The following is a 12,759-nucleotide window of genomic DNA, read 5'->3' on the forward strand; positions in this document are numbered from 1 at the left end:
GATGAAATGAGCAAAACATGGGGCCGGTCCCCGGGATCTTCTATTTTTTGACTTTTTCATTTTTCATTTTTCCCTGGACCATCTCATCTCCACTTCGAGTGCCGGTTTCATGCCGCCAGAGCGTACTTCCGATCGGCCGTGGGGTGACTTTAAATAGCCCGCATTCCCCCCCCTTGACTCCCTAGGGGCCTTTTCTCTTTTTCTAATAACTATAATATATTTTCATACTCTGTCCTTCCACCATGGCCGACATCAAAGAAAAAGACGCCGAGGCACCCCAAGACGCACACCAAGAAGCCGTCGACGCCGAGATGGAGGACGCACAGGACCTCAAGGCCGACCGCGCGCTGAACGAAGCCGCCATGGACAGCGAGCTGCAGCAGCTGGAGGAGCAGCTGCAGGCACTGCCCAAGCCGCGGTTCGAGTTCACCCCGTCCAACCCGGCTCTCTTTACTTGGATCCTGGTGGGATTCGCCTCGCTGGGTGGTCTGCTCTCGGGTCTTGACCAGTCGCTCATCAGCGGCGCCAATCTTTCTCTCCCCAAGGCCCTGCACTTGGATGACTCGCAGCTGAGTCTGGTCAATGCCGGCATGCCGCTCGGCGCTGTGGCTGGTGCTCTGCTCCTCTCGCCGGCGAACGAGTATCTGGGTCGTCGTATGGCTATCATCGTGTCTTGTATCTTGTATACCGTCGGTGCGGCCCTGGAGGCTGGCGCGATCAGCTTCGGTATGATGTTTGCGGGCCGGTTCATTCTCGGCGCTGGTGTTGGTTTGGAGGGTGGTACCGTGCCGGTGTATGTGGCGGAGTGTGGTATGTTCCCAACCTCATGCAAATGTCTTGGCTATGTATATGCCTGCATCTCCATGGTGTACATGCTAACCGTATTGATGTTTTAGTCCCTAGCCGTATCCGCGGTAACCTCGTCTCACTATACCAGCTCAACATTGCCCTGGGCGAAGTACTCGGCTACGCCGTAGCAGCCATCTTCTTCGACGTCAAAGGAAACTGGCGCTACATCCTCGGCTCGTCGCTGGTCTTCTCCACGATCCTGCTGGTGGGCATGCTCTTCCTACCGGAGAGCCCGCGGTACCTGATGCACAAGGGCCACGAGGTCGCCGCGTACGGGGTGTGGAAGCGCATCCGCGGGTTCGGCGACTACGACGCCAAGGACGAATTCCTGGGCATGCGGCAGGCCGTGACGACCGAGAGCGAGGAGCAGGCGGCCACGAAGCGCTTCGCTTGGCTGGACTTCTTCACTGACGGCCGCGCGCGCCGCGCCATGATCTACGCCAACATCATGGTCTTCCTGGGCCAGTTCACCGGTGTCAACGCGGTGATGTACTACATGTCCGTGCTGATGTCCAACATCGGCTTCGACGACCGCACCTCGGTCTTTATGTCGCTCGTCGGCGGCGGATCACTGCTGATCGGCGCTATCCCTGCCGTGCTGTACATGGAGAAGTTCGGCCGCCGCTACTGGGCCAACGCTATGCTGCCGGGCTTCTTTATCGGGCTGGTCCTCGTCGGCGTCGGCTACACCATCGACTACAACGTGTACCCCGCCGCCGCCGAGGGCTTGTATCTGACAGGCATTATCTTGTATATGGGCTTCTTCGGCTCGTACGCGTGCCTGACCTGGGTGATCCCCGCCGAGGTGTTCCCGACGTACCTGCGATCGTACGGCATGACCACCGCCGACGCGAACCTCTTCCTGTGCTCGTTTATCGTCACTTACAACTTCACTCGCATGATGAACTCCATGACCCGCATCGGGCTGACTCTCGGCTTCTACGGCGGTATTGCCGTGCTGGGCTGGTTCTATCAGATCATTTTCATGCCGGAAACGAAGAACAAGTCGCTTGAGGAGATCGATGAGCTCTTCTCGCGCCCGACTTCTGTCATCGTTAAGCGCAATCTGAAGCAAACTGCGCAGGTGATCCGGGATTTGTCGCGTCTTCGTCTGAAGAGGGTGTTTTCGCCTGAGCCGTACAACTAAAGGTGATCAGCACCTGGAGGAAGAAACAAGCTTGAAAAACGGGTCCATATGTTGATTCTGGTTATATTCCATGATTCATGCCGGGATCATAGATCCCCTGTTTATGTTTTATGTAGTGACGAAGTGGCCTGTATCATGCGCTACAATATACCCCAAGTTCACTCAGACATGTCCTAGCTTTCCTCGACTCTTGATTGCTCTACGCCCGACATTTACTGTAGACATAGCAGCAAAGCCTTGAAAAGAAAATGAACGCTGAATTGGTTGATTCTACTCATTGATGAGAAGAGAGCCCTTGCGGTGCGCTATAGATCAAAGAAATTTCAAAAGACGAGAAACCACGCTCGACACCGGGTGTGCAGTTTAAGAAAACAACAAATGCTCCAAGGTGGATGGATATACAGCATTGACAGGAGGGTAGTCCTCACATCAAGAAATAGAACAGAAAGGTGAAGCAAAAAACAACGCAAATGCATTGAGAATCGAATACAAGATCAACCACGTACCTTCCGGTAACTCGGTGGGCTCCAGGATTGCTTGATCAGCTTTCCAGCCCAGACCGGAATCAACGAAACGGCTAATACGGCAATAACACGCCACAGCCACCCGAGAGTGATCACGTAGCGGAGCTCAAAGTAGTCTCCCAGGAACGGGATGCTGCCCCCGTACAGAAGGGCGGTGCCGACCAAACAGAAAATCATGATCGGATGCCAGGTCGTGATTGCAATAGCGACCATCCCCAGCTCGTTGAGTACAAGAGCCGTGAAAGACACGCTGATCAGCTGCGGGCCTGTGACTGTGTTCAACAAGATCTGGGACAACCCCTGGATGACTGCACCCTGATAGACCGAAATAAGCACCCAGGTAAAAAACGAGCGGTAGCTCAAACTCTTGCCTGTTTTCAGCTCCTTATATAATTCGGGGTAGAGATTCGCAAGTCGCTCGTCCACATCGCAGTCAAAGACGAGCGAGAAAACGGGTGCATTGGTGTAGACAGTCGCGTAGCCCACCAGGAGCCAGTTGATGAATAAGCCCTTGGGATCAAAGTGGCTGGCGATGCTGTACATCGTTTGACACGCACTGATGATCAAGCCACGATGCATGATAAATTGTGCCAGCTTGGCCGATCGCTTGTACGAGTTGCGACCGTGCCATACCAGGAGCTTGGTGAGGTGGTGGAACTGGGTGATGCTGAAGTCCGCGGCCAAGGATGCCTGCCGGCCTTCTTTGCCCACGATGCCAATTCCGACGTCCGCCGCCTGAATCATGGAAACGTCGTTTCCACCATCACCTATACTGCAAACGCGCTTTTTCGTGTGTTGGCGAATCAAATTCGCGACCTCGGCCTTTTGAGTTGGAGAGCATCGGCATGCAATCACAGCGGGTAGGAGAACGGCAACAGAGACGAACGCAGATCGAAATTGGCTCAGCATCAGCGCCAAGGACTCGCCATCGATCAGTAGACAGCAGTCGGTCTTATTGCGCAGAAAGTCTAGCGCCTCCTGGGCGGCGGACTTGTTTGTCACCTTGGAAACGGTGTGGATATACTGGCCTCGGGAGACGAGTTTCGCAGAAATGGCGACACAACGCGCAGTCTCGACTTTGTCTCCTGTTAGCATCCAAATTTTCACGCCCGCATTGCGCATCAGTTCGAGAGATGACTTGACATCTCGCTGCAGTCGGTCCTCCACACCTGTTACTCCTAGAAGTTCGAGGTCCCGTTCGAGATATTCCCCGACAACTTTGGCCATGCCGGCATCCCGCCCTTGGAGAGACAGATATACCTGTTTGTATTTGGCCGAGAACTCCTGATATTGTTGGACAGAAAGTCTTTTTCGTCCCACAACCAAAGTCCGCAGACCTTCGCGAGCCATATTCGCCGTCTCCTCGTCCAACCAGTCATTTGCTGCAACGATGGAGGACATAACTGTGTCTGCACCCTTTTGATAAAACCAAATCTCTCGGCCTTCTTTGCTCGACGAGTCAAGCATGTTTTCATCGTGCTGGAATTCAACAATGACACCCATTCGTTTGCTGTCGGACGTGAATGGAAAGATGTCGAGAATGCGAACCCGCACTACGACTTGCTTGGAGTCAGTCGATTCGAGAACCACGCTTTGTCGGTCGCGGTAAGACAACTTCAACCCAACCTCCTCGGTGTACCGAACGATGGCAATCTCGTCTGGAGATGATGCCTGGTAGGTTGTAACTTTCTGTCCATCTTTCTCCTCGGTGGTTGGTGTAACATTGTGACAAAGGGCAAGAGCCAAAAGGAGGTCTCGTACCCGGGAGCCAATTTCTCGCCTGGTCCGAGGTGCAGCAGCAGCACCGGCTTGAGTCCCAAAGATAGTCGACGGAGTGGTCAATGTGTTTCCGGCAAAGCCTTGACGAATGAATGACCCAACCTCATCCATCGCTTCGTTAGCGTAGGAGACTGTACCCACGTGGATCTTCTTCAATTCCATTTCTGCACATGAATTAACAATTGAATCATCGTAGGAGGCAGAGTCGACTACTTACCGTTCTGAGTCAGAGTCCCGGTTTTGTCTGAGAGAAGGTACTCAATTCTTCCCAGATCCTCCGGGATTGTGCTCGTCCGGACCACTGTGTCCGGGATGTCCTTGTCGCGTTCAATGAATCGGCCGTACACTGTCTTGGCCATATCCAAATTGACGCGCAGACTCATGGGAATGATGGTCGAGAAGAGAATGAGGTAGATCATAATGGCAATGTACCACTGTTTGTCATTCGTCGGCTGGAACCCCTCCAAGGCGACCAGCACAATCGACAAAGTGAGAGTCAAGACACACAAAATTTTCGTCAAATTGTTGATTTCGTATTCCAACAAGCCAACTTTAGACCGCGAGGGGGAAGTCGAAAGGGCAGCTCGGGTTTGTGATCCAGTGTAGATGATGGCGGCGTAGGTGACGGTGTTTGAAGCAAGGACGGTATTGGCCCAAGCAGTGTTGTCAATTGTCAATGGAGCCGAGCTGGCGGTTTGATTCTCGCCATCCAGGTTTCCCGCATCTTGCGACTGTGGGCCAGAAGCTTTGTCGACGTGTGTATCATAGAAGCCAGTAGGGGGACCTAGCTCGATCGCGCCCACAAAGTCGTTGACCCTATGATCGGGAGCACTTGCGTTGATCTTCAGTCGAGTAAAATCGCTTAAAGGCAGAGTTTGAGACAAAACGGAAGGTAAACGGAGTTTCCAATCCGTCTCGCCGTCCAACTGATCAGTCCGAATGAAGGTATCGCTGGCAGAGGAAGTACCCGCGGTATCCCCAGTACTGGTACCGGTAGCAGTAGCGGCAGCAGGTTCGGATGGCCCTTGATCTGATTCGAGCAGGTCGGTGGAGGACCCGGGGACACTTCCCCCGGGCACAGAGCTTTGGCGCGTAGAGCCGGAATCATTCGAGACAGTTTTCAAAATCACGACATCGGCCGGAAGACGCTGGTTTTTTCGGACTTTGAGGACGTCCCCCACTTTCAAATCCCTCGATCTTTTTGTGATTTCCATGAAGTTGGACCTCCCAACCGACAAAACACAATACTCCTCTGAATTTGCCTCTGCATCGCGTCGTCGTCGCGCAATGTCGTCGAGCGCCTCCTTCCCGAGGGAGATCGAGACCACGAAAGCCAAGGGTGCAATATATGAGGACATATAACCGATTCGCAGCACAGGGATAATCTGCGACAAAGCGACAAAAAGGAAATAAATGTTAAAAAAGAAGGAAAATTCGTTGTACAGGGTTCGAGGTAGGAAGCTCCAGGGGGTGTACTTGGCGTTCGAGACCACATTGGGCGGGTATTTGGTGGCCTGGTATTGCGCGACGAGTACCTCTCGGGGAGGCTTGTCTGAATCGTTGCTGCTATTATTTCCAAATCGAGCCGAAGCATCTTGCAGAAATCGAGGCCTCTTGAAGACGGGGAAACTGAACCGACTACCTTTCTGTGATTGTTCGTCGTCCGTAAACAGGCGGGTCGAAGCCCTGCGGTCGAGGAGCGGCGCATCGTCATTCGTCATGCGCCGTAAATTGTCATGCGATCTTCGTATTCCATCTTCATCTGGATCCTCCAGCAACGCATCCGTATCTTCTTCCCCCGACTCTCCTCGCCCGGACGCGCTGCGTCTCCACCGACTTCCCACACCGACACGTAGATTCCGCAGTGCGATCCCTGGTCCATAGCTTCTCTTCGGGCTGGTGTAGTCTCGGGATGTTCGGGAGGATAAAGGACGCGCCGTGTTGGGATCAAGCTCTTCTAAGTTCAAGTCGTCATCAGAGTCGGAGAACTCGCCAGGGACACCTGGTTGGTCCGAGGGGTGAAGATAGTCAGTCGAGGAAGGCATGGTTCAAATTCCTGGTGGAATTTCGGAAGGCCTTGATCATTAGCGGAGGGTGACTCGCTGATTCTAACACTCGCATCAAAGGAAGAATCATGTGCTGTGTGAACAGAGGTTCTGCTGTGGCATGGTGGTAAACGAGTGGGATGTATTCGCAGTGAAGGGGAAATAGAAGGAAAACAAGATGTCCAAGGACGGCAATCCCAATCACAACCTGCAGCAATGGTTAACCAAAAGTGATGTCTCGGTCGTGACTGCCTACTGCCACTGGATCACATGATGGGGAAATAAACCCGGAATTAAGCTAGTTATGTCATGTGGTTATGTCATCCGATCTGCATAAACGCAACGGTGTCCCTTGGTCGGAACAACATAACTCCGTGATCGGGCCTGTTTGGGGATGGCGCGGGCATCATCGTATCGGCTAAAATCACCTGGGGTGTCGCAGTCCAGCGCTCTCTTTTTATCTTTGCTGGCATCGCCCGATGCATTTATGGTTTCTTTCGTTCTGATATTTGCACTCGGTCATTTCCCTTTATGCACAATTTAATAGATCACTGATTCGACGCCTTCGATTCTTGTTTCGCGATTGTTGATCTCCTGAGCGTCACTTGGGAAGACGTGTCAGGTTGATCCCTCCCGGGTGTTCTTCTTCCCTGTGCACTTGATCTCTGAGGGTGACACCGACAATATGGCATCGGAAGCGACAGCCGCCGGTGCAGATTCATGGAATCCAGCGTTGAAACCCGAAGACAATAAAGAAGCAGTTGCGATTACCTCACCCGAGGGTGGTTTGTCGGATTTGATGGCGGCGGATGACTCTCCGGAAAAGCATGCTTTTGTTCCGACAGCACCACAAAGTGATGACTTGGCCGTGAATATGTCGCACGATACTTCCGCAGACCAAGCGCACGACGCGAATTTGAACTTGCGAGAGAACGGCCCGCCGCCCGCCGAGGACTCGGCTACCCACCAGGATACTGTTCCAAACAATAATCAGATGGATGAAGCGGACTCGCAAAATATCGACGCCTTGCAACCCGTTGAATCTGACGAGATCAACGCGGTACCGCCTCACCCAGAAGCTCAACCGGCGCCAATCCAGCCGCTTCCGACATCGCAAGCTCCCCCGGTCGAGGCCGAAAATCAAGGTCGCAATGAGCCAACCTTCGTTGAAACCCCAGCCCAAAATAATCACGCCGACCTCGTACCAACGAAAATGGAGGCAAACACGGATGGACCGGGATTTTGGGACAATGAAACGGGCGGGGACGTGGATTCGGATGCCGATGATTTCTTCAATCAACTCAAGACCCAGACGAAGCCTATATTTGCGCCACCAGAGGCAGATTCTCGGTTTGAGGAAGGGCTACCATTGTTGGATGAGTCTGCTCCAGGGTCACCGGAGCCGGAAGCGCAAGATGAGAAAGTCATCGATACTGTCTTCGCCGACGATGAAGACGAGGCGGACGGTTTCTTCAGTTCGGTTGCTAAGCTAGAGCCCAAGGCGGATCCTGGGCCATCCGGTATCACTCGTAAGAGCACAACTCAGGTGATAGAATCGGTTGGGTTCGACCTAGACTCGCCAGCCAGTGACATCTCGGCGGCCGCCCAGTTTGATGACGTCCTCAAGGCTGCGGCATCTGAGTCCAACCCAAAGAACGACCCGTCAGAGGAAGAGCTCGCCGCCCGTTGGCAGGCAGAGCTGGATGATTCCCCCGAGGATGATCTTGCTGCGCGCTGGGAGGCTGCGCTGGATGACGACGATTTGCTGTTGGAGGATGATGCCGCCCAGCCGGTCCCCGAGCAACCTGTCCCCCAAAGCCCAGCTCTACCAGTGACCAATGCGGGACCTCCGGCATTAGACAGTCCATTTGAAACGCCACAGAGTTATGCTCGGCCTCGACCCGTCCCCGGTGTTTACGCTCCCCATCAGCCATCTACGGCAGATTTGGTCCAAGGGGTACCTATGTCTGGAGCTCCACCAACAAACCCGGCGATTTCTTCGTATTTCCCGCAACAGCCATTAAACCCGGTGACCAAAAGAGCTGAGAGCTTTGCTGATCGGTCGAAGGAGGGATACAAATCTCCTTATGATCTCCCGGAGGATCTTTCCCGACCCCGGAGGCCTGTTGCTACCTACAAACCGGCCGCTCCTGTAGCAGCGGCAAACATGCCTCCACCACCTCGAGACAGTAGCATGATGCCCCCTCCACCTGTCCCTGCCATGTCGACCCCGGCAGTTGCGCCTCCTGCGCCTATGGCTGCTCCTCCCGCAGCTGCAGCAGCTCCTCCGCCAGCTCCCAAGAACTTTTACGAGGAACTTCCTCTACCTCCACCAAAGTCTCGGCCTTCCAGCTCAGGCCGGTATACCCCCCGGTTTGAATGCGGCGACGACTGGGCCATCGCCTCTTTCGCCTCCGAAGAGCCAGTATACTCCAGCTGCTCCGCCGCCCCCTCAAACAAGTGGTGCCCCAGTCCAGTCTCTGCTACAACCCCCCGAAACCTTGGATCCCTATGCCTCTAGCCTAGCCTCGAGTGCCCCAGCGGGCCCCAGTGCTGCCTCAAGATATTCTCCAAAACCACCTGGCCTGCAACCATCCACAAAGCCGCCTGCGTTGTCAAGATATTCGCCCGCACCACCTGGAGCAGCATCGCGCAATCGTTATGTTTCTCAACCTTTGAGTGTCCCGGGCCAAAATGCTTCCTTGCCGTTCCAGCCCCGCACTTCCAGCCCTCTCGCCTACCACGAGAAAGTCTCGTATCAACCCGAGGAACCGAAGCAACCGCCATCGTTGGAGCCTGCGGTTTCCTTTTCACCGCCGCGCGCACCAGAGTTGGCGACCGAGCAAGGATCATCTTATGCTCAGCAACAACCCAGTGGACAAGCCAATGTTCCCAGCCAAGAAAATGCAGCCGCACCCATTGATCAACATCAAATTCCCCCTAAAAATAGATATGCGCCTCCCGAGTATATCAACGAATTCGCGAAGCGTGTTGTTCCGCCCACCCCTTATGCCCCTGCTGCCCCAGCATCGGCAGTGCAAACTTCTCCACCACCCAGTGATCCCCAAATGGCACCGTTACGCAGATCCCAGACCCAATCTCCTGGCCAGGAGATGACGAGTCCCCGATTATCGGTTCCGAATATTGATCCTCTGCAGCGTCCAGCCTCGGTGCATGGCTCAGGATCCCCGACCAAAACTGTGAATCCGTACGCTCCTGCGCAAACTCCCTTGCGGAACCGTGCTGCTTCCCAGCATCTTGAATTCATTGCACCAAATGATGGGCAAGAGGGTGATCCGCTTGAGCGGTGGAAGGGCGCTCCAATCTTCAAATTCGGATTCGGCGGGACAATGTTCACTTGCTTCCCTAAACACATTCCTCGATACTCCGCAGGTCAAGTGGCGCCCCTGATAAGGCCTAGCCCCGGAGAGATCAAAACATCTCAGCTGAGTGCATGGCTACCGCCTGTCGACACCATCGTTCAGCATCCTGGACCTCTCAAAACCAAGTCCAAGAAGAAGGATCTGCTTGCCTGGCTCTCAAGCAAGATCGCCGCTTTTGAAAACGAAGGGCTTCCCGATTACGACCAACTCCAGCTTGATGCACAGAAGCGCCATGAGGAAAGAATTTTGCTCTGGAAGGTGACAAAGATCCTGGTTGAAAACGACGGTGTTTTGGAAGGCTCACCCAATATCCAAAAATCTCTCCGCCAGGCTATCTTTCCCAATCTTCCTATCTCCGAGGCCGATGGCCCGGTTGGAAATTCTCTGGGAATGTCTGGTGGTTTCAAGCCTTTGGATTTGACGTCTCAACCCGACGCTGTGGATTCGCGGTGGTCAGAAGAACTCCGGCATAATCTGCTTCTCGGTGACCGAGAAAAGGCAGTTTGGGGCGCAGTAGATCGCCGTCTCTGGGGACACGCGATGATTATTGCATCCACCATGGATAAGTCGATATGGAAACAGGTCACTCAGGAATTTGTCCGGCGCGAAGTCAGATCTACAACTGGGAACGCTGCGTCTCTCGCGTCTCTCTACCAAATCTTCGCTGGAAACATCGAGGAAAGCGTTGACGAACTCGTACCCCCATCTGCCCGAGCAGGCCTGCAATTGGTCAGCAAAGCCGATGGTCAGGGTGCTACTAGAAATGCGCTTGAAGGATTGGATAGTTGGAGAGATACTCTGGGCCTGGCTTTGAATAACCGCAGCTCCGAGGACCATCAAGCACTGTTGGCCCTGGGCCGTCTGCTAGCTTCTTATGGCCGAACGGAGGCTGCTCATATTTGCTTCATCTTCTCCCGAGCCGTCATATTTGGTGGTGCCGATGACCCGCAGGCCAACATTGTTCTTCTCGGCGCCGATCATCGGCTTTTCCCTTCCACGTTGCTGGACCAAGATGCTATTCTCTTGACGGAGGCTTTTGAATTTGCTACCGCTGTTCTTGGCAACTCACCAAATGCCAGCATACCGCACCTTCTGGCTTTCAAGCTCCTCAATGCAAGGTACCTTGCTGACCAGGGCCGCAATTCAGAAGCACAAAGCTACTGCGATGCGGTAGCAGTCGCCCTCAAAGCGACTACTCGACCGTCGCTGTACTACCATCAGCATTTGTTCATGGAAGTGGATGAGCTTTCTGCGCGCCTTCGCCAAACGACCAGTGACGATGGGAGCTCGTGGATATCGAAACCTAGCATGGAGAAGGTCTCGGGCTCCATGTGGGCCAGGTTCAACAGTTTCGTCGCTGGCGATGATAGTGACGCAGCCTCGACAGGCTCTGGCAAGGCCGCAGAAGCAGCAGACTTTGGGCCTTTTGCCAACGTTGCTGGGACGCCAACTGTCAGCCGCTCACCATCTATGTCTGACATCAATGGTTCTTACTTTGGGGCTGGTGCGCAGCCAATTCCAACGGGTGGCCCGTCACGGTACCTCCCTTCGAATCAGTACGCACCAAGTGCATCGCCCGAGCAGTTTCGCGGTCGGTCTTCGATGGATTCTCAGAGGTCCGCCTCGTTCGGTTTTCCATTGGGGCAGCGCAGAAGTTCTCAGGAGCCCTCGCCTCTGGTGGATTCCCACATCTACCAGGGAGGGTCATTGTCTGGTTCGCCAGGTATTCCTGGGTATCAATCAACACCACCTCAATCATCTTATGTACCTCTGGCTCCCGTGGAAGAGGATTTGACTACCCAATCACCAGACAAGGCAGCCCCGGTCAATGGTCTTTTTTACCAACCGCCAGGTCAGGATCCTGCTTCAGCCGGCCAGTCGCCGTACTATCAGGGACCTCCTGGAATGCCCCAAGCGAACCATTCTGCGTATTCGGCGCCAAGTGCAAGCAACCCATACGAGCCGCCTGGTGTCGGCGCGGGTATAACCCCCGACCCTCGGAATTCTGAAGAACCTTTCGTGGACGAGCAGCCGAAGAAAAAGGCATTCATGGACGACGACGATGATGATGACCTTGCTGCCCGTGCTGCAGCTATTCAGAAATCAGAGAATGATCGCAAAGCAGACGATGCTTTCAAGAAGGCTGCTGAAGAAGATGGTAAGGAAAATAGTTCCCAGCTTTTGTCTCTATCTGTTGCTAATTCGATTTATATTACAGCCAAGAGAGCCGCCCAGCAACCTGCGAAGAAGGGGTGGTTTGGCGGATGGTTCGGAGGTGGCAAGAAGGAGGCCGATAACTCTGGCGGCCCCATCAAAGCCAAGCTTGGTGAAGAGAGCTCATTCTACTATGATCAGGGGTTAAAGAAATGGGTCAACAAGAAGGACCCAGGCAGCAGCGCCCCTGTTCGCGCCACGCCCCCTCCTCCGCGAGTTTCTGCTCCTCCCAGCCGCGCTGCGAGCTACGGCAGCCTGCCTTCAGTTGGGGCTCCTCCAATGCCCGTGGGCTCGGGCAGTCGGCCTCCATCTTCATCCAGTGCCGCGCAGTCCATCTCTTCCAGCCCTGCGTTTTCTGGACTTGGTGCTCCACCGCCCATTGGAAGCTTGCCTCGATCGGTCTCCACTGGCGGAGCTGCTCCAACACCGCCTGGTAGCTCGGCAGGACCACCCCCATCGCGGCCGTCATCCTCTTTGACCCATGCCAGCTCGATTGATGATTTGCTGGGTGCTCCCCAAGCACGCAAGGGCAATTCAGTCCGAGGCAAAAAGAAGGGTCGCTATGTCGATGTCATGGCGCAGTGAGCACTGGGTTTCCCTCTGGGCCCTGGTGATCTTGTCTTGACCCGTCAGTGACTGATTCGAGTTTATTTCTTTTCTTCTTGTTCAATTTCTTTTGTCCGATCATGTTTTTTTCCCCCTGATGCCTTGTATTTTGCTATTGCCATGACTTTTGATCGCGACAAATTCCCCTTTTTGCTTGACAAAAGAGTTGTCATCTTCCCCCAGCATCTTGCATGTGTCTTGTCTCAGGACAG

The 12,759-nt window shown here is 54.2% G+C and overlaps 3 protein-coding genes across 3 annotated transcripts; 2 read left to right on the forward strand and 1 right to left on the reverse strand.

Moving 5' to 3' along the window:
* Positions 1-242: 242 nt before the first annotated feature.
* NUU61_007275 (putative MFS sugar transporter) lies at positions 243-1,996 on the forward strand (the record flags this gene model as incomplete). The annotated part of the gene is made up of 2 exons (XM_056657800.1): positions 243-810; positions 897-1,996. The coding sequence occupies 2 exons, from the start codon at positions 243-245 to the stop codon at positions 1,994-1,996; spliced, it is 1,668 nt and encodes a 555-aa protein (XP_056510600.1).
* A 494-nt stretch (positions 1,997-2,490) lies between these two features.
* NUU61_007276 (aminophospholipid-translocating P4-type ATPase NEO1) lies at positions 2,491-6,344 on the reverse strand (the record flags this gene model as incomplete). The annotated part of the gene is made up of 2 exons (XM_056657801.1): positions 2,491-4,463; positions 4,517-6,344. 2 exons carry the CDS (start codon positions 6,342-6,344, stop codon positions 2,491-2,493), a joined length of 3,801 nt encoding a protein of 1,266 aa, XP_056510601.1.
* Positions 6,345-7,029: 685 nt separating this feature from the next.
* sec16 (COPII coat assembly protein SEC16) lies at positions 7,030-12,526 on the forward strand (the record flags this gene model as incomplete). Its single annotated transcript, XM_056657802.1, has 3 exons — positions 7,030-8,769; positions 8,822-11,885; positions 11,946-12,526. 3 exons carry the CDS (start codon positions 7,030-7,032, stop codon positions 12,524-12,526), a joined length of 5,385 nt encoding a protein of 1,794 aa, XP_056510602.1.
* Between the last annotated feature and the right edge of the window lie 233 nt (positions 12,527-12,759).

This window comes from Penicillium alfredii (assembly GCF_028826965.1).
Source record: "Penicillium alfredii strain IBT 34128 chromosome Unknown utg000009l_segment0_segment0, whole genome shotgun sequence".
NCBI lineage: Eukaryota > Fungi > Ascomycota > Eurotiomycetes > Eurotiales > Aspergillaceae > Penicillium > Penicillium alfredii.